The following is a 21115-nucleotide window of genomic DNA, read 5'->3' on the forward strand; positions in this document are numbered from 1 at the left end:
TAACTATATCATTTAAAATTGATTCATATATATGAGGTAACGTATGCTTATAAAGTCCTCAAATGTTTTAAATCTTAAAATGAGTTTGAGAGACAGGTGTTGTGGCCCAGGTCTGCAACCCCAGAACTTGAAAGGTAGAGGCAGGAGGACTGGGAGTTTATCTGTTGAGGCTACACAGTGAACTCAAGGCCAGCTTGAGATATGTGAGACCTTATGTTAAAAAGAAAACACCAGTTGAGCCTTCTTAAAGTAATAGTATTGACACTTTATCAATGTTAAACTAATTGTTAATGTTAACCTGTGCTGCTGCTCCTCCTCCATCAAGCTATCATACTCTGAGGATAAACCTAGAAAGCAGCTGGAGGTATTGAGGTGTTTGAGAAACAGTTGTTTTCCACTTGTTTTGTGTTGTTGAGAGAGGCTCATGCTGGCCTTGAACTTGTGATTGATCCTCTTGCTTCTACCTCCTAAGAACAATACATCTTCAAAACAGGAAGTATAACAGCTTAGAATCTTTATACTGGCCCTTTTAAGCAAAATGAAATATGAATAATCAAGTTTATTCTATTTGAGTCAGGTACGAATGTTTGCTCATTATGAGTATTTGCTAATCTAAAACTTCATACTAGGCACTGGCTTTGTTCTCTTGACCTTTAGCTGTGCTTTCAAGCAGATAACGGTCTGGGGGAGGAAAGCAGCCCAACAGCTGCCATGCCCGTGACACTGGCAGTAAAGACACAGGGCAGGGCAGAGGCTGCAGATGCCTGCAGACCTGAGAAGATGGGAAGGCTGCATGGAGACAGCGCATTGACATTTGTCTTCATGGATGAGTCAAAAACGGGCTAAGCAGATACAGGGCTATCTAGGAACAGGAGGGTTCACAAAGGTTATTGAATTTTAGTCTACCAAAAATCAGAAATGAGAGCAGGAAGTGGCAGGCAGTGTGAGGAAGGGCAGGAGAGGAATGGGGTAGGGGACTGTAAGGGAAGAAAAGTTAGTGTATGTAGATTTATAGACTTCACACTAGAGTCCCTATGTGTTCAGTGAACTTTAAACAGTAATTATAATCATTCAGTTGAGTGTTTGTGTGGTATATACCTAGGTACATATGGTTAATTGATTAAAGTATTTATTAAATATCTAGATACTTAATGTAATCACACAGAAGTTGCTTAAGGGGCAGCAACAAACATGGAAGTACATGGTGTAGCTGTGGCTCAGTGGTAGAGGACCTGTCTAGTACACACAAAACCCTTAATGTACCCCAGAATGACTACTTAAAGAATGTGCGTGTGAGGGTATGTGCACATGCATATAGATATATGTGTGTGTGAGGGTATGTGCACATGTATATAGACTGATATGTGTGTGTGAGGGTATGTGCACATGTATATAGACAGATATGTGTGTGTGTACGGGAGGATATGTGCACATGTATATAGATAGATATGTGTGTGTGGGAGGGTACGGGCACATGCATATAGACAGAGATATGAGATGGGGCAAGAGGAACTTTGATAGAGCTGGGGTAAATGCTTACACAAAATACAAGAAGGAACTAATCAGAGCTGGATGCACCAGGCTTACAAAGCAGCAGTAAAGGAATTTAAAGTCTGAAGCCCACACACCTAGGGGAAGCTGCTCTCTCACAGCAGCGCCTGCCTTAGTCAAGTGGGCTGCAGAAGAAAAGAGCAGCTGATACGCCATGTCCTGTTTCATCCTTGGTCTGTTTTGGCATTTCAGTTTTGATTCATTTTTCTTCCACAGAAGAATGGAAAAATCTAGAAAGTAAGAATCTCCTAGGCAAAGATGCTCTTTAGTAGCCCATCCCCCCTCTATCTCCTTACCCATACCCATGACTAGATAAACTATAGTGGAGATATGTTAATTACAATAGGGTCTTCTCTCCTTTGCTTCTGAACATACAGCTGAGCATGAAACTACTTTTCCTGACTTGTTTTCTTCTGACTCTAATACCAACAGGGGTATCTCGTGCTTGACTGGCCCGTCTAATACCAACAGGGGTATCTCGTGCTTGACTGGCCCGTCTAATACCAACAGGGGTATCTCGTGCCTGACTAGCCCGTCTAATACCAACAGGGGTATCTTGTGCTTGACTAGCCCGTCTGGAACACAAAGGAGTTGATGGTGGAGCTCAAGAAGACCCACCTGATGGACTTAGATTCTTTTATATGGAATCACCCTGGCAAGGATTCTCAGAGCACTTTGCTAAAGTGAGGGCTGGGACCTCCCTGCTCCCATACTCGCTCCATCTCTGCTACCTTACACATACCTTCATTTTCTGAAACTGCTGTTCCATGGTGCGAAGGCTTTTCTTGGCTTCTTCATCTTTGCCCTCCAGATCAGCTTCTAGCTTTTTTATCCTTCTCTCCATAAACTCCACTGTATTTCTATCTACCGGATCACCAGCTGCCGAGGCAGCCAGTATCAAAGCAGGCAGAGAGTTGGGATACCTTCTCTTCAGAATCCCTTCCATTTCTTTAACCTAGGAAAGTGCATTAAACATACGTAAGCTAACACATATACATTTAAAGGTAAAGCAGTTTAATAAGCTTAGATAACGCTACACCAGTCATGCTAAGGATGTTTACAGCTTACTTCCATGCTGAATCAAAGGCGCAGGATGCAGTCATTTCAAAAGATTACCTTCTATTTTTTTTATTAGATATTGTCTTTATATACATTTCAAATGCTATCCTGAAAGATCCCTAGAAGATTACCCTCTAATATCTAACCTACTCAGCTCACAGTGATCAGCTTGGTCATTTGAAGCACATCTTCAGACTCTACCTGTAACTGCAGCTTGGTATTCCAGGTGCCAGTGCCTATGCCTGCTTTAAAATGTATTATGGCCATGGCATCCTATAAACTATACATTAAACCCAGCAGTCTTTGTTTAAACATTTCCCTAGCTCATTAACATGCAATAATGCATATCTGAGACACAGTATAGCACATGGTTAAGGGCATGCCTGGTTAGACTGTGATTCCCCCATTAATCTGGAGTACTTGTTCTTCCCACTGGCCCCTTTGTGTGACAGCATTCCTAATACGTATTGGCTGAAAACGTACAGATCTCCGCAGAGACAGCAATGCACGTCACAGACACAGAGCTTCCTAAGCACCCTGCCAAGGACACTTAATAGTACCCTTTAAAAGAAGTACATGTATGAGTGTTTTCCTGAGTACCACATGCATGCAGGGGCCCACATGGGTCAGAAGAATGTACTGTATCCTCTGAGGCTAGAGTTATAGACTGTTGTAACTAGCATAGGATGCTGGGAATTGAATCTGGGTCCTTTGCAAAAAGCAGCAGTGCTCTGAACCACAGAGCCATCTCTCACTCCCCAAAAATGACCTCTTAAAGTCTTCATAAAAGATGTAAAAACCAATGACATATTTTAAGGTTTTAAGACTGTTTTGTAAGACAGTGTTGTGTCCCAGCACACAGAAACTACAGCTTGGTATTCTGTGCCTGCTTTAAAATGGCATCATAGCCATGGCATCCTATAAACTATATATTAAACCAGGTCTTTGGTCAAATGCTTCCCTAGCCCATGAGCATGCAGGAAAACATATCTGAGACACAGTATAGCATAGTGCTTAGGTCATGTGTGATAAGACTGTTCCCCAGTAGAGGACCTGCTCAATCCAAATGTCTTGCTTTATGAGTTAAACAAAGATGTCACCAATATTAACTCACAGGATTTGTACAGGGAGGTCCAATTTACTTCGACCTTGATAAGCTTTTGCAGAGTACCAGCACAGAGTGAACACTGGTAAATGTTGGCTATCTTACATGTTTGTAGAAAAAAAAAAAGACTACCTTTCTTAATTGCTGGGGCTCAAAATCCTGTTTGTAGACAACCCATAGTAGAAATTTCAGAACATACTATCTACAAGGCCAGCATTGAGCATTTCTCTGCCTGCACTCATGGCACACGACCAACCGAGACCTATCAAGGCACACATTACAAATGTATTTCCCTTGGACAATTTTCAGAGGCATCTCCTCTGCTAATAATATAGTTATATTTGAGTAAATTATTAAGCAGGAGAGCAGATATATATATGTCACATATATTAAAAAGAGAATTAGATTAAAATATTTTACATATTTTAATGTTAATATGTTAAAACAAGTAAATTTATTTTAGTATTAAAAATGTCGTATCATGAAATAATGCATTTTTGGAGGAAAGTTAAATTCTATTTGTACTTTCTTTAATTTTGGGTTAAAATTTTATTCTTTGGTCAATGATACCAATGACTGGTACACAAAGCCAATTTTAAAAAGGTCTCACTGACAAACTATGAAATAGTCCATTAAATAAAAGTATGAATAGAAACAATGTAAAATTTTCCTTATAAAGTATATCCAATTAACTTCATTCTTATGTTCTATTTAGAAAATGCATTTTATTTACACCAAATCTATTTCAGTAATGGCTCCAAAATGATTTTAACTATATTGTGATATACTCTGAGTATATAACATATTTAGGTATAAAATCATTACAAAAGAAATGCTCAGGAGTGCACATGTAGCAAACCTCACTAAAAGTATTTCTAATGAGTAGTTTATGAGGCTAAGACACATAATCAATAAATGTTCAGTGAAAGAATGTTATTTTTATAAAGAGTGTGTTTCTGGCCAACATGGAGCACCACTTGGGGATGAGGGGGGGTGGAGAGGGGGAGAGAGAGAGAGAGAGAGGGAGAATATGAATGAATGAATGTGAATATGTATACACCTGTGCTTGCAATCAGAAGTCGATGGAGGTCAACCTTGAGTGCTGTTCTCAGGAGTGGTCTTATGAGATGATTTTTATAGGGTTTTTACTAGAGCAAGGCTTTGTGGACTGGGCCTGTTGGCTAGCTGTCCAGTGAACCCCAGGTTTACTTCTGTTTCTACTTCCTCCAGAGTTGGGAGGACAAGCGCATGCTACTATGCCCGACATTTTCTGGAGGTCCTAAGGACTGGACTCGGCTTCACGCTCTCATGGCACGCACTTTGGTGACTGAGCCCTCTCCCCAGCCCATTAGACACATGGTAAGCATCCCATTTCTTTACTCTCACACATCCACACTGACATGACCTCTCTTAAAAGAGATCATCCAGTGGCTTGCTCCTTTGTCTCTGTCCCCTCACAGTTCTGGACAGCTGCTTCTGCACTTGTCAAGGTAACCATTAAGCCTGAAGACACCGAGTACAATGCTGCACCACACTCACTACAGACTATCTCTAGCTCTTCAAGTCACTGTTGTCCTAGCCTTTTCTTGGCCCTGTAGTGAAATTACTAAGTCATACCTCTTAATACCAGAAAGGTCCTGGGAAAGTAACAAAGTTGAATTTTTACTTAGTTGTCCTCCTTATAAAACCAGTTGACTCTGTGATGACCTCACAGTCTTAGATCTGTGATGAAATAATAGCTGTCTGTCTAAGAATCAGGAGATTACACAATTCCTATTCTCTCATCAAAGCTGGAAAATTGTACTTTAATATTTAGCTATAAATATAAATGCTATATAGAATGCTTTAAAAACAGAAGGAAAATTGACTGTATTACACCTCAAAAACTACTTCAGTTAAACAAGTTCTTCATTTTAAGATGCTTTGCAGTGAGATTTGAATAGTCTTGCTACACAGACCGTGAGATGAGTATCTGTGATGCCCAGCATGAGCAAGTGTCTCAGGCTGACAGCCAGGGGACTGGGACACTGGACTGTCTTGGTGCAGAGTGGTTTCTTTGTAATACTGCCTAAGTTAGCAACATTGCCAATTCTAAAATCTTCGTACTCCCTTCTCACCTATTTTTTCTTGGGGGGGGGTTGGGTGGAGGAGTTCAAGATATGGACTACTTCTGTTCTTAAAAAAAGAGAAAGAAAGGATTTTGCAATGTTGCCTGAGCTTAATTCCTGGATTTAAGTGATTTTACTGCTCTGGTCTTCCAAATAGCAGGAAATAAACTCAATGCCCAACACTTCCAATTTCTGCTTCCTTCTTTCTAGACCTTTACTAGCTAGAAGGCAGAAGGATCTCTCATCAATAGGTTTCCATCTTCTGACTGAGAGATTCAGTCTAACATTCTGCAGGCTAAGCCCCTGGGCTATGCAACACACTTTAAGGATTTCATAAATAATTATATCTTGTGGGAAATCCTGAAACATAGCATTGTATATAGTAAAAGCGCTTCAGTAATTTTTTTCACATTTTTAACACTTACCTGCCGCTCCAGATCCTGAATTCTTTTGGCATCAAGAGCTCTTTCCTTTGAGCGCAGCCTCTGCTGAGTAGCTGGGCTCCCAGACTCAGTTTTCAGTTTTTCAATCTGTCCACAAAGGAAGAATGTGGTGAAGGGTAAGAAGTGCATTTACAACAACAGGAAAGCACCGAAAGTGTGCAGAGATGGGATATAATGTTAACTCACTCACTAACTCCCTGACAGACACTGATGAAGCTATTCCTTTTCCAACTGTCTGAGGTACAGCACTGGCTGCAGAAAATGTGGGCAAACAAGAGAAGCTGGGCCCGTGCACTTGTACAAACAGATGGTTGGTAAGCTAACCAAGTAGACCAACAAGGTATTCACCTGATAGAGAGCTAAGCTCTAGCAACAAAACACTACTTACTGAAAGCCAGAGCAGGGTAGGGCTGCGGGAGGGAGTTCCGAGAGGAGAAACTTGAGCTGCGTTTTGATGGAGGAGGACAGTGAGGCTTGTGAAAACTCAAGGGCAAGGCAGCAAGTGGCCCGAGTCTGGAGATGCTGTATCCTAGGGGGTCAACTCACTGAGCGGCTCAGAGGAGGTGCTCAGCAGGCCCCTGTGGGTCAGGCTGTGATAAGTAGCTGGCACTTATCTACAATCTACCTAAAAAGCCAAGTCACCTAAAGTCAAACCAAAACCCAAACTAGCTATAAATCCAGACCTACAGAGCCAGGGTTGGAGCCAAGGACACAGCACAACGGCAGAGCAAGTGCACGGCCCTGGGTTCATCTCCAGAACAGGAGACAAGCACACGGCAGTGAGGGAGCCATGACAGGAAGGCCCACGAGTGACACCACAGCAAATTGGCTCCTGTGCAAACGCACCTCTACTCTCAGCTTCTCAGTCTCTTCATTGGCCTCTCGGAGGCGAGCTGCGTCTTTATCCAGAAGCTCCTGGTTTTCAGCGTACCACTGTAGCCGCTTTTGTAGACGACTCACTTCTTGTTTATGTGTTTCTTCTAAAATCTTTATTTCATATAATTTTTCACCTACATGATAAAATGGCTCAATAACCCGATAGTAATTTTTCAAAATATGGTAATGACAAAATTGTACTTATTATAAATAAAAATGTCTACCTAATGAAAGCATATGAAGAAACAAAAGGCAAAAGCAAATGATGTATAGATCAGTGTCTAGTTGAGTCTTTTACTAATGGAGCCAAGCGAGTGTGTTAATTAAATAATCCAAACCTAGTTCACAGCAAGGATGGCTATATCGAAATGTGTGACTGTTTTCCACTGACGTATAATAAGGATTGTCTACTGTTACAAATAAAAATGTAATATTATAGCTAACACAAATTTACATGAAAAAGGTTTTTGAACTTTCAAAATTAATTCTTGGAAATAGCTTTTCTCTTCTGCTTTAGAGATCAGACAGGAACATCATATTCTCATAAGCACTCAAGAACGGGCTCTTTGTATAGTCTTTACACTGAAGCTGAAGGTACTGTAGATAGAAGACGAACTGGTGTAAAGCCCTCCTGACCTTTCCAGTCTGTGCTCTGCTGCCCCATCACCTACCCAGCCATGGGCTAAAGGCACACTGAGCTTCCCTCTGTCCTACTTCCAAATCTCACTGTCAGGGCGGGCTCAAAAGACAACATTCTTCTCCCAAACTCTTCTCCCAAACGCCCCCTCCTCCCCGGTCCCATTAATCTGTTCATTCTTATCCCTCTCCTGTATTTCTCCTGGTGGGTGCTATGCCATGTGCCTTTCATTTCCTAGAAAATACTGCAGAGCTGACTGTCCATGCGGCAAATACTTCAGAGCACGTTTTAGCCCTGCCTTCAGGAAGCCTCAGTCAGGCTACGACCACAGGCTTCTAAACAATTCAAAACAAAGCTCTACATTCAATTAATGTATGATTCTCCCTTGATGGTGCAATTGTTCTTGTTAAAAATAAGAAATGTAAATCATCTTAAGTTTAAAAATGTTTTAAAGACTACAAGTTCTGTCAGGGTAAGTATTTTAATGATACAATCTGGTTTCTATTCCTTGTGCTCATGCTTAAAACAACCTGACAACACAGGCAGTCTTGGCCGTGCTCACCTGTGGCATAGGCGATTTGATCTTTGGCTTGGTCCCTCTCTCTCTTAACTTTTTCCAAGTCTACTTCCAGAGCTTGTTTGTCTTGCTTCAGTCTTTTGATGTCTTCCGTGAGGTGGTTTTTTTCTTTCTTGATAGTTGAAGAAATACAAAAGCAGGTTACTTCCAAACCAATAAAGAAGTCATGGGATATTTTCTCTGTCACTCAACCCATCCGAAATACTGCTGTGAATGTTTCCTAAATTTCAGGTCATATTTTAATCTAAAAGGGACAGAAGGTGCTCTACCCCGGACCACCAGTAACTTCCCACAGCCTGTAGTGTTGGGTCCAGTCTTCCCAGCATTCCACTGGAGACGCCACTCTATTATCCTCATGTGTTCTTTTTCAAAGCACCCTGATGGTCAGTAACTCCTCACCTGACTGCTGCAAGAACCTCACATCTATGTAAGCAAGCACCTCCCCCTCTCAGCCTCTCCAGCCTGTTCTTACGGCAGCTATCAGGACTAGTTGTACTCTTCAAGATGAACCCTCAGGTGGTTCTCCTCTCAGCCACAAATCTTTAACCATAACTCTCAGAGTCACACAACTCAGCCGTGACTATGGCTGAGCACACCATTAGAAATCTCCTGTTCCCTCAGGCCATGGATGCCTGCCTGCTGTTGTCTGAATAACCCCTACCCAGTGAGCATCCCTACCTCAAGAGTCTGTACTCCTTATTCTTCTGCTAGGCAGCCTGTCCCTTCATGTCATGGAAGACCTTGCCTGGTCACTTTCTCTGAAAGCGAGCTTTCCCTCCCCTCCAGGCACAGCTGTATTTTCTTTTCAGCACTCGATACCTGACCTATTACCTATTCACCTAAAAGCAGAATTTTACTTTTATTTTTTGATGATGATAATTATTACTTTAAAGACAGGTTATCACTATGTAAGCCTGGCTGGCCTAGAACTCACTAGGTAGAACAGGTTGGACTCCAACTCACAGAGATCCACTTACATATGCCTCCCAGGTGCTGGGATTAAAGTTGTAAGCCACTATGGCTGGCTTATTTTGATAACTCTTGTATCATAATTACATGAAAATAAAGGTTAAGGGGCTGAATAAATGGCTCAGTGGTTTAGAGTACTTGCTGCTCTTCCAGAGGACCCAGGTTTGACTCCTAGCACTCACAACCATCTATAACTCCAGGGGATCCGATGCCTTCTGCCTTTCACAGGCACCAGGCATGTGTGTGGTACATAGACACATGCATACAAACACTAATGCACATATGAATAGTTTAAAAAATGAAATGAATCCCCAAATATCTTGTACTCCACAATTCTGTCAATACTTGAGCTATGTCCACTCCTCTGGTTTACAAAATTCATAACCTTCTGAGAGCAGAAAGTGGTCTCAACAAACTGAACCATCTCTTTAGCCCCTTAACCTTTATTTTAATGTTCAACCCTTTTATGTAATTATAATACAAGAGTTATCAAAATCAGCCAGGCATGGTGGCATATGGCTTTAATCCCAGAGTTCATTTCATAGCAGAAGGGATTCCTAGTAATCCCTTCTAGGCCCACAGCTCTTGCCGCTCTGTTTTATACAGCACTGATGTGTGTACTGACTCTTCTCACTACTTACAGTATAAGCACATGGCCATCACTCTTGCTCTCTGTAGGCATAATACTGTTGTGTACCATGTAAAGGTTATCCATGTGTTCTTCAAATGGTGATTTCTTTGTCCTCACATCTTGTTTCACTATAGACATGGCATGGTAATGCTTATGACAAGAATCTCCTATCTCAAGTTTGTGTAAACAATTCTTGCCATTTTATTCTCTGCCTTGCCAATAAAAGCTGATCACCCAATGGCTGGGCAGAAGACAGAATAAGGCAGGACTTCTGCCAGTCAGCGGAAGGAAAGAGAAAGGAAGAGAGGTGCATATTAAGCCACAAGGAGGAACACAAGGTGTTCATAAGAGCTCAGCTTAAGTATGGGAGGCTCTATATGCAAGTATTATGGGGATTTTGGCTGGGAGCTAGTCACATCAGTTAGGGGATTAAGACAGATCAACCGACTGCCCAGGCAGGTGCTGAGATGAAGCTTGAGAGTAAACCTTGGTCTCTGGGTCATTATAGGAGAACTGGCTAGGATAAAGAAAAACAGCTGCCACATTAATTTAGTACATACATTTACATTAAAATTAACATTTACAACTCTCCCTCTCCCTCTCTACACACACACACACCCTAAAATTGCTGAAGAAGGACTTGGACTCAGCAATAGAACTACAAATTCTCACAAATGCTGTATTATACTAACTTATGATTTAAAGATAAGTCTCACAAAAGAAAATAAATATATCCATAAAACATCATGTAACAGGACTTTACAGATATCTTAGACTCATTTCATTAAACAATGTGTGATCTCTGATCCATGGATGTCTTTTCAGCAGGATCATGAGCTTCAACATCCCAGTATCTTTCTGCAAATACCTTTTGTTTAACTACTTTGACTGAGACATGATGTCTAGTGGTCTCTTCTTCACTACAATTATTTCAGAATTTGAAGTATCACTGAATTCAGTCTCACATTCAGTGGTTACATGGATGTCCACTCTAGGTGTGCATAGATACAGGGACAGAGATCACTGCACATCCGCATGGTGTGTGAGGCATGGTACATGAGGGGGTTCTGCCCAGAAAATAGGACTTTCCCTCCCTGTGAGTCACTGGGCACACAATGAAAACTTTTAACTTCTAAGAAAAGAGATAGACACTAGAAAATGGGAAGACACACCCATGGGTTGGTAGAATTAATATTTTGAAAATGGCCATTTTACCAAAGCTATTTACAGATGCAATGTGGTCCCACTCAAAATCTCCATGTCAAACTTTATGAAAATAGAAAAAAAGTCATAAAACTCATATGGAACCACAAATGATCCCAGATAGCGAAAGCAATTCTTTGCAAAAATAGCAATGCTGAAGGGAATACCTCTCCAGATTTCAAAACATACACAGAGCTATGGTGATGGAAACAGAACATTACTGGCACAAAGGCAGGCAGGTAGACCAGTGGCTCAAAATACAAGATCCAAATGTGAATACAGCTAATTAGGGCCTTCTAGTAATTGACAAAGATGTCAGAACACACACTAAAGAAAGCCTTTTCAACAAATGAAACTGGGAAAACTGGATGTTCACATATCGAAGAATGAAAATAGACCCCTATCTACTGCCCTGTAAAAACTTAGGTTCAAATGGATCAAAGACTTCAATGAGAAACCCGAAACACTGAAACTGCTTGAGGAAAATACAGGCAGTGTCCTTCTAGAAACAGATACAGGAAAGGACTGTATGATCCAGGAACTGAAATCACCAATTGACAGATGGGTCCTCGCCTTTATCCTGGGTAACTAGGATACAAGTATTTGTAATATGTAGTCTGCCATTTAGATGTGCCAGCCTGGTCTACAAAGTGAGTTCCAGGACAGCTAGGACTGCACAGAGAAACCCTGTCTCCAAAAACCAAAAAAAAAAAAAAAAAAAAGGTTTATTTTTTTATTTTTATTTTTTATTGGGAATGGACCATGACAATCTATTTCTTTTTTTTTTTTAATTTTTTTTTTAATTAGGTATTTTCCTCAATTACATTTCCAATGCTATCCAAAAAGTCCCCAATACACTCCCCCCCCCCCCCCCTTGGCCCTGGCATTCCCCTGTACTGGGGCATATAAAGTTGGCAAGTCTAATGGGCCTCTCTTTCCAGTGATGGCTGACTAGGCCATCTTTTGATAAAAATGCAGCTAGAGTCAAAAGCTCCTGGGTACTGGTTAGTTCATAATAATGTTCCACCTATGGGGTTGCAGTTCCCTTTAGCTCCTTGGATACTTTCTCTAGCTCCTCCATTGGGGGCCCTGTGATCCATCCAATAGCTGACTGTGAGCATCCACTTCTGTGTTTGCTAGGCCCCGGCATTGTCTCAGAAGAGACAGCTATATCTGGGTCCTTTCAGCAAAATATTGCTAGTGTATGCAATGGTGTCAGCGTTTGGAAGCTGATTATGGGACGGATCCCTGGATATGGCAGTCTTTAGATGGTCCATCCTTTCTTCACAGCTCCAAACTTTATCTCTGTAACTCTTTCCATGGGTGTTTTGTTCCCAATTCTAAGAAGGGGCACAGTGTCCACACTTTGGACTTCGTTCTTCTTGAGTTTCATGCGTTTAACAAATTGTATCTTATATCTTGGGTATCCTAAGTTTTTGGGCTAATATCCACTTATCAGTGAGTACATATTGTGTGAGTTCTTTTGTGAATATGTTACCTCACTCAGGATGATGCCCTCCAGATCCATCCATTTGCCTAGAAATTTCATAAATTCATTCCTTTTAATAGCTGAGTAGTACTCCATTGTGTAAATGTACCACATTTTCTGTATCCATTCCTCTGTTGAGGGGCATCTGGGTTCTTTCCAGCTTCTGGCTATTGTAAATAAGGCTGCTATGAACATAGTGGAGCATGTGTCCTTCATACCGGTTGGAACATCTTCTGGATATATGCCCAGGAGAGGTATTGCTGGATCCTCTGGTAGTATTATGTCCAATTTTCTGAGGAACCGCCAAACTGATTTCCAGAGTGGTTGTACCAGCTTGCAATCCCACCAACAATGAAGGAGTGTTCCTCTTTCTCCACATCCTCGCCAGCATCTGCTGTCACCTGAATTTTTGATCTTAGCCATTCTGGCTGGTGTGAGGTGGAATCTCAGGGTTGTTTTGAGTTGAATTTCCCTGATGATTAAGGATGTTGAACATTTTTTCAGGTGCTTCTCAGCCATTCGGTATTCCTCAGGTGAGAATTCTTTGTTCAGTTCTGAGCCCCATTTTTTAACGGGGTTATTTGATTTTCTGGAGTCCACCTTCTTGAGTTCTTTATATATATTGGATATTAGTCCCCTATCTGATTTAGGATAGGTAAAGATCCTTTCCCAATCTGTTGGTGGTCTTTTTGTCTTATTGACGGTGTCTTTTGCCTTGCAGAAGCTTTGCAACTTTATGAGGTCCCATTTATCGATTCTCAATCTTACAGCACAATCCTTTGCTGTTCTATTCAGGAATTTTTCCCCTGTACCCATATCTTCGAGGCTTTTCCCTACTTTCTCCTCTATAAGTTTCAGTGTCTCTGGTTTTATGTGGAGTTCCTTAATCCACTTAGATTTGACCTTGGTACAAGGAGATAGGAATGGATCAATTCGCATTCTTCTACATGATAACTGCCAGTTGTGCCAGCACCATTTGTTGAAAATGCTGTCTTTTTTCCACTGGATGGTTTTTGCTCCCTTGTCAAAGATCAAGTGACCATAGGTATGTGGGTTGAACTCAGGGTCTTCAATTCTGTTCCATTGGTCTACTTGTCTGTCGTTATACCAGTACCATGCAGTTTTTATCACAATTGCTCTGTAGTACAGCTTTAGGTCAGGCATGGTGATTCCACCAGAGGTTCTTTTATCCTTGAGAAGAGTTTTTGCTATCCTAGGTTTTTTGTTGTTCCAGATGAATTTGCAGATTGCCCTTTCTAATTCGTTGAAGAATTGAGTTGGAATTTTGATGGGGATTGCATTGAATCTGTAGATTGCTTTTGTTAAGATAGCCATTTTTACAATGTTGATCCTGCCAATCCATGAGCATGGGAGGTCTTTCCATCTTCTGAGATCTTCTTTAATTTCTTTCTTCAGGGACTTGAAGTTCTTGTCATACAGATCTTTCACTTCCTTAGTTAGAGTCATGCCAAGGTATTTTATATTGTTTGTGACTATTGAGAAGGGTGTTGTTTCCCTAATTTCCTTCTCTGCCTGTTTATCCTTTGTGTACAGAAAGGCCATTGACTTGCTTGAGTTAATTTTATATTCAGCTACTTCACCGAAGCTATTTATCAGGCTTAGGAGTTCTCTGGTGGAATTTTTAGGGTCACTTATGTATACTATCATATCATCTACAAAAAGCGATATTTTGACTTCTTCTTTTCCGATTTGTATCCCCTTGATCTCCTTTTGTTGTTTAATTGCTCTGGCTAGGACTTCAAGTACAATGTTGAATAGGTAGGGAGAGAGTGGGCAGCCTTGTCTAGTCTCTGATTTTATGGGATTGCTTCCAGCTTCTCACCATTTACTTTGATGTTGGCTACTGGTTTGCTGTACATAGCTTTTATCATGGTTAAGTATGGGCCTTGAATTCCTGATCTTTCCAAGACTTTTATCATGAATGGGTGTTGGATTTTGTCAAATGCTTTTTCAGCATCTAACGAGATGATCATGTGGTTTTTGTCTTTGAGTTTGTTTATATAATGGATTACATTGATGGATTTTCGTATATTGAACCATCCTTGCATCCCTGGGATGAAACCTACTTGGTCAGGATGGATGATTGTTTTGATGTGTTCTTGAATTCAGTTAGCGAGAACTTTATTGAGGATTTTTGCATCAATATTCATAAGGGAAATTGGTCTGAAGTTCTCTATTTTTGTTGGGTCTTTATGTGGTTTAGGTATCAGAGTAATTATGGCTTCATAGAATGAGTTGGGTAGAGTACCTTCTGATTCTATTTTGTGGAATAGTTTGTGAAGAACTGGGATTAGATCTTCTTTGAAGGTTTGATAGAACTCTGCACTAAACCCATCTGGTCCTGGGCTTTTTTTAGCTGGGAGACTATTAATGACTGCTTCTATTTCTTTAGGGGATATGGGACTGTTTAGCTCGTTAACTTGATCCTGATTTAATTTTGGTACCTGGTATCTGTCCAGAAATTTGTTCATTTTGTCCAGGTTTTCAAGTTTTGTTGAGTATAGCCTTTTGTAGAAGGATCTGATGGTGTTTTGGATTTCTTCAGGGTCTGTTGTTATGTCTCCCTTTTCATTTCTGATTTTGTTAATTAGAATACTTTCCCTATGCCCTCTAGTAAGTCTGGCTAAGGGTTTATCTATCTTGTTGATTTTCTCAAAGAACCAGCTCCTCGATTGGTTGATTCTTTGAATTGTTCTTGTTTCCACTTGGTTGATTTCATTTCTGAGTTTGATTTTTTCTTGCCGTCTACTCCTCTTGGGTGAATTTGCTTCCTTTCGTTCTAGAGCTTTTAGGTGTGTTGTCAAGCTGCTAATGTGTGCTCTTTCTAGTTTCTTTTTGGAGGCACTCAGAGCTATGAGTTTTCCTCTTAGAAATGCTTTCAATGTGTCCCATAAGTTTGGGTATGTTGTGGCTTCATTTTCATTAAACTCCAGAAAGTCCTTAATTTCTTTCTTTATTCCTTCCTTGACCAAGGTATCATTGAGAAGAGTGTTGTTTAGTTTCCACGTGTGTGTTGGCTTTCTATTATTTTGTTACTGAAGATCAGTCTTAGTCCATGGTGATCTGATAGGATGCATGGGACAATTTCAATATTTTTGTATATGTTGAGGCTTGTTTTGTGACCAATTTTGTGGTCAATTTTGGAGAAGGTACCGTGAGGTGCTGAGAAGAAGGTATATCCTTTTGTTTTAGGATAAAATGTTCTGTAGATATCTCTCAGATCCATTTGTTTCATAACCTCTGTTAGTTTCCTGTGTCCCTGTTTAGTTTCTGCTTCCATGATCTGTCCATTGGTGAAAGTGGTGTGTTGAAGTCTCCCACTATTATTGTGTGAGGTGCAATGTGTGCTTTGAGCTTTACTAAAGTATCTTTAATGAATGAGGCTGCCCTTGTATTTGGAGCATAGATATTCAGAATTGATAGTTCCTCTTGGAGGATTTTACCTTTGATGAGAAGTGTCCTTCCTTGTCTTTTTTGATGACTTTGGGTTGGAAGTCAATCTTATCAGATATTATAATGGCTACTCCAGCTTGTTTCTTCCTACCATTTGCTTGGAAAATTGTTTTCCATCCTTTCATTTTGAGGTAGTGTCTATCTTTTTCTCTGAGATGAGTTTCCTGTAAGCAGCAAAATGTTGGGTCCTGTTTCTGTAGCCAGCCTGTTAGTCTATGTCTTTTTATTGGGGAGTTGAGTCCATTGATATTAAGAGATATTAGGGAGAAGTAATTGTTGCTTCCTTTTATTTTTGTTGTTAGAGTTTGTGGTCTGTTCTTGTGGCTGTCTTCTTTTAGGTTTGTTGAGGGATTACCTTCTTGCTTTTTCTAGGATGTGGTTTCCATCCTTGTATTGGTTTTTTTCTGTTATTATCCTTTGAAGGGCTGGATTTATGAAAAGATAATGTGTGAATTTGGTTTTGTCGTGGAATACTTTGGTTTCTCCATCTATGGTAATTGAGAGTTTGGCTGGGTATAGTAGCCTGGGCTGGAAATTGTGTTCTCTTAGTTTCTGTATAACATCTGTCCAGGCCCTTCTGGCTTTCATAGTCTCTGGTGAAAAATCCGGTGTAATTCTGATAGGCTTGCCTTTATATGTTACTTGACCTTTTTCCCTTACTGCTTTTAGTATTTTATCTTTATTTAGTGCATTTGTTGTTCTGATTATTATGTGTCGGAAGGAATTTCTTTTCTGGTCCAGTCTATTTGGAGCTCTGTAAGCTTCTTGTATGTTCATGGGCATCTCTTTCTTTAGGTTTGGGAAGTTTTCTTCTATAATTTTGTTGAAGATATTTGCTGGTCCTTTGAGTTGAAAATCTTCATTCTCATCTACTCCTATTATCCGTAGGTTTGGTCTTCTCATTTTGTCCTTGATTTCCTGGATGTTTTGAGTTAGGATCTTTTTGGATTTTGTATTTTCTTTGATTGTCGTGCCGATGTTCTCTATGGAGTCTTCTGCACCTGAGATTCTCTCTTCCATCTCTTGTATTCTGTTGCTGATGCTCGTATCTATGGTTCCAGATTTCTTTCCTAGGGTTTCTATCTCCAGCGTTGCCTCAATTTGGGTTTTCTTCATTGTCTCTACTTCCCTTTTTAGGTATTGGATGGTTTTATTCAATTCCATCACCTGTTTGGTCTGGTTTTCCTGCAATTCTTTAAGGGATTTTTGTGCTTCCTCTTTAATGTCTTCTACCTGTTTAGCAGTGTTCTCCTGCAATTCTTTAAGGGATTTTTGTGCTTCCTCTTTAATGTCTTCTACCTGTTTAGCAGTGTTCTCCTGTATTTCTTTAAGTGTGTTATTAAAGTCCTTCTTGATGTCCTCTACCATCATCATGAGATATGCTTTTAGATCCGGGTCTAGCTTCTCCGGTGTGTTGGGGTGCCCTGGACTGGGCAAAGTGGGAGTGCTGGGTTCTGATGATGGTGAGTGGTCTTGGTTTCTGTTAGTAAGATTATTACGTTTACCTTTCGCCATCTTGTAATCTCTGGGGTTAGTTGTTATCGTTGTCACTGTTTAAAGATTGGAGCAGACGCTGTGTTCCACTCACCAGAAGTCTTAAGATCCTGTGGTGGGTGTCGTGGGTAGCTGGTGGGTGTCAGCTGACCCTGCGCCCTAGCTACCCCGGTGCTGGTCAGGCCGGAAGAGGCTTGTGGCCCTACTCAGGCCAGTTTTCTGCCTCCCCAACCAAAGCAGTCTCAGGTCCCGCGCGCAACTGGATTGGAGCAGAAGCTGTGTTCCACTCACCAGAAGTCTCAAAATCCTGTGGCGGGTGTTGTGGGTAGCTGGCGGGTGTCAGCTGACCCTGCGCCCTAGCTACTCCGGTGCTGGTCAGACCGGAAGAGACTTGTGGCCCTACTCAGGCTGGTTTTCTGCTTCCCTAACTAATGCAGTCTCAGGTCCCGCGCGCAATTGGATTGGAGCAGAAGCTGTGTTTCACCCACCAGAAGTCTTAAGATCCTGTGGCGGGTGTTGTGGGTAGCTGGCGAGTGCCAGCCGACCCTGCGCCCTAGCTACCCTGGTGCTGGTCAGACCGGAAGAGGCTTGTGGCCCTACCAAGTTGATTATTTTTAATTGTGCTAAGCATGAGTGCTTTTCTGTATGTGTGTATGTGTGTGTGTGTGTGCACGAACACATGTAAGCAAGCCCAAAAGTAGTAAATGCTCCTTACCAACAGCTGGGCCATCTTTTCAGCCCTGGAGTTTATTTCAAATAAAGTATATGAGTGCCCCAATGACTGCATTAAGCCTCTAATGTGGCTCTGTATGATAAATGCCTGAAGAGAGGTTGTACTGTAGAACACAGACCATTTAAACCAGCTTCCAATATTTCCTGTGTATCAAAGTCACAGGAATACCTAATACTAATCTTAGATACTTTTTTTTGTTTGTTTGTTTGTTTTTTTGTTTTTGTTTTTTTTTTTTCGAGACAGGGTTTCTCTGTATAGCCCTGGCTGTCCTGGAGCTCACTTTGTAGACCAGGCTGGCCTCGAACTCAGAAATCCACCTGCCTCTGCCTCCCGAGTGCTGGGATTAAAGGCGTGCGCCACCACGCCCGTCCACTTTTTAATTTTCAAATATATTTTATTTACATATTTGTTACAGATTTTTTTTTACACATTCTGAAATTTTTATGATAACTTTACTAATAAACAAAATAGTTAAAATCCTTTTTCAACTTACCTGTGCTGCCCGTAATTCTGCTAGAAGATCTGTAAAACTCTGGTTTTTTGTGGGTTCTGTATTTTCAACTGCTTGAGACAGAAAACGATTTTTGTGCATCTGTTCTCTGATTAAAAAAAATATTTTTTCTTAAAAAAACCCAAGATACCTCTTTTATTCAATACAACATACTGTTAATGAGCGCAAATGACATGGATCTCTAGAAACGTCAAAGGGAAGGTGGCTGGGGATGCTGTACTTTTCACTGTAGAAGAACAAAAATCCTTCCATTCTGGCTTAATTGAAATGTAAAACCATTGCTTCTACCTCTCAGAGAAATGAAGGGTCTCAGAAAATGTGCTGATTTTCTGGAGCTTTCTGTGCACTCCTGGTCTCAGTGTTGCTACCTATCTTCTGACAAACACAAACTCCAAGGTTATACACAGAAACAAATAAAACCAAAACCTAGCTGGACCTCAGATTAAATTCTTAGACACTTACTCAAGAAATCTATTTAAGATAACATAGCCTTAATGTTCTAAATAAATCATCTAAATAGATTATTTGATCATGGAAGTTCATTAATTTGGGATTCTGGAGTACTTTCTAGAAGGCAGTTGGTAAAGATATTTCTTTATCTAGTATCTAGCACAGTCACATGGAATTCAAGCTGCTCTCTAAACTGCTGTGCGGCTGAGGATGGCCTCCAGGGAGCTGTGAGTACAGGTGTGTGTCATCAGGCATGGCTGCTGCATGGATGACTACTGGGGACTGAACCAGGACTTGCTAAAATCTCCAGTTCAGGTAGGATCTTTGCAGAGATCCTTATGAGGAACATTTGGAAAGAAGATGGAAGTATTTTCAAGAATCAAATCAGCACACCTGCAGGTGCATTCCTACCAAGGCTGGGCTAGCCCCTGCTCAGCTGGGCGAAAGCTGTGGAGCAACCGTCTACTCCTCAGAGCTCCCCGGTGGCACCAGAGTGAAGCTAGGCTCCCTGAGATCATACCCTTTATATCCTCTCCTTCCTCCTCTTCTTCTACTTTTCTACAATTATTGTTTCTTTTTGTCTTTCCAGAATTACCCTAATGTTATTCTGTTTCTACATAACCTAAGGCCAGGGTGAAACTGTGGTTCTTATTTTTAACTTCTGAATTGTTAGTCAAATCACTGCTTGGGGAATAATTAAGCATGCTAGGCTTATCTATGGACAAAGGCAAATGCTCTATTTTTAGTTTCTTAAAAGCAATGTCAAACTCACACGTGGATATACTAGCTATCAATTAGTAAAAGAAAAAAATCATCTCAATATATAATATGAATTATGAGACTGGAAGTCAGTATGCAAATGAAAAAAGATAGATGCACAAGTGCCATTTTCAAGAAAACTCCACATTATTAATACACCATGCTTAGAAACCATTAAGTACATGTAAAGATAAAAACTTCAAAAGAACTTACTTTAAAGAGGCCAACTCACTAAATAAATTCTGATTTTCTTTAAACATTCGCTCTTCATTTTTCTTATTTTGTTCCTGAAGATCTTTTACTTGATTATACAACCTTTCATTTTCCTTTTTAAAAAACAGAAAAATGGATTTTAGTTAAGTATAACATAAAATGAAATGTTAATAGAAAAATCACTTAAGTGATCTTTAAAATTTCCTGTTTTTAATTTTATAAATTTAAAATCTTTTTCATACATCTATTATCTTAGACAGCAAATTATCTAGACACAACTCTTTTGGAAATGCCAAAAATGTTTACTTGAAGAAAAAAAATGGAACAAAACACCCACGGAAGGAGTTACTGAGACAAAGTTTGGAGCTGAGACAAAAGAATGGACCATCTAGAGACTGCCATACCCGGGTATCCATCCCATAATCAGCCTCCAAACGCTGACACCATTGCATACACTAGCAAGATTTTGCTGAAAGGACCCAGATTTAGCTGTCTCTTGTGAGACTATGCCAGGGCCTAGCAAACACAGAAGTGGATGCTCACAGTCAGCTATTGGATGGATCACAGGGTCCCCAATGGAGGAGCTAGAGAAAACACCCAAGGTGATGAAGGGGTCTGCAACCCTATAGGTGGAACAACATTATGAATTAACCAGTACCCCCAGAGCTCGTGTCTCTAGCTGCATATGAATCAGAAGATGGCCTAGTCGGCCATCACTGGGAAGAGAGGCCCATTGGTCTTGCAAACTTTATATGCCTCAGTACAGGGCCAAGAAGTGGGAGTGGGTGGGTAGGGGAGCAGGGCAGGGGGAGGGTACAGGGGACTTTTGGGAT

At 40.7% G+C, this 21115-nt stretch overlaps 1 protein-coding gene across 1 annotated transcript in view; it reads right to left on the reverse strand.

The window, feature by feature from the left end:
* The window catches only part of Cep162 (centrosomal protein 162), a 68709-nt gene that overhangs the window by 12656 nt on the left and 34938 nt on the right, over positions 1 to 21115 (reverse strand). Inside the window, exons 17-22 of the mRNA XM_085827822.1 lie at positions 20283 to 20395; positions 18843 to 18948; positions 8342 to 8468; positions 7113 to 7276; positions 6249 to 6353; positions 2294 to 2506 (exon numbers count right to left, since the gene is read on the reverse strand). Of these exons, the coding sequence (XP_085683948.1) occupies positions 2294 to 2506; positions 6249 to 6353; positions 7113 to 7276; positions 8342 to 8468; positions 18843 to 18948; positions 20283 to 20395 (828 nt within the window). The remainder of the gene's footprint in view (positions 1 to 2293; positions 2507 to 6248; positions 6354 to 7112; positions 7277 to 8341; positions 8469 to 18842; positions 18949 to 20282; positions 20396 to 21115) is intronic.

This window comes from Mus caroli, unplaced genomic scaffold (assembly GCF_978045245.1).
Source record: "Mus caroli unplaced genomic scaffold, Mus_caroli_1 scaffold_11, whole genome shotgun sequence".
NCBI lineage: Eukaryota > Metazoa > Chordata > Mammalia > Rodentia > Muridae > Mus > Mus caroli.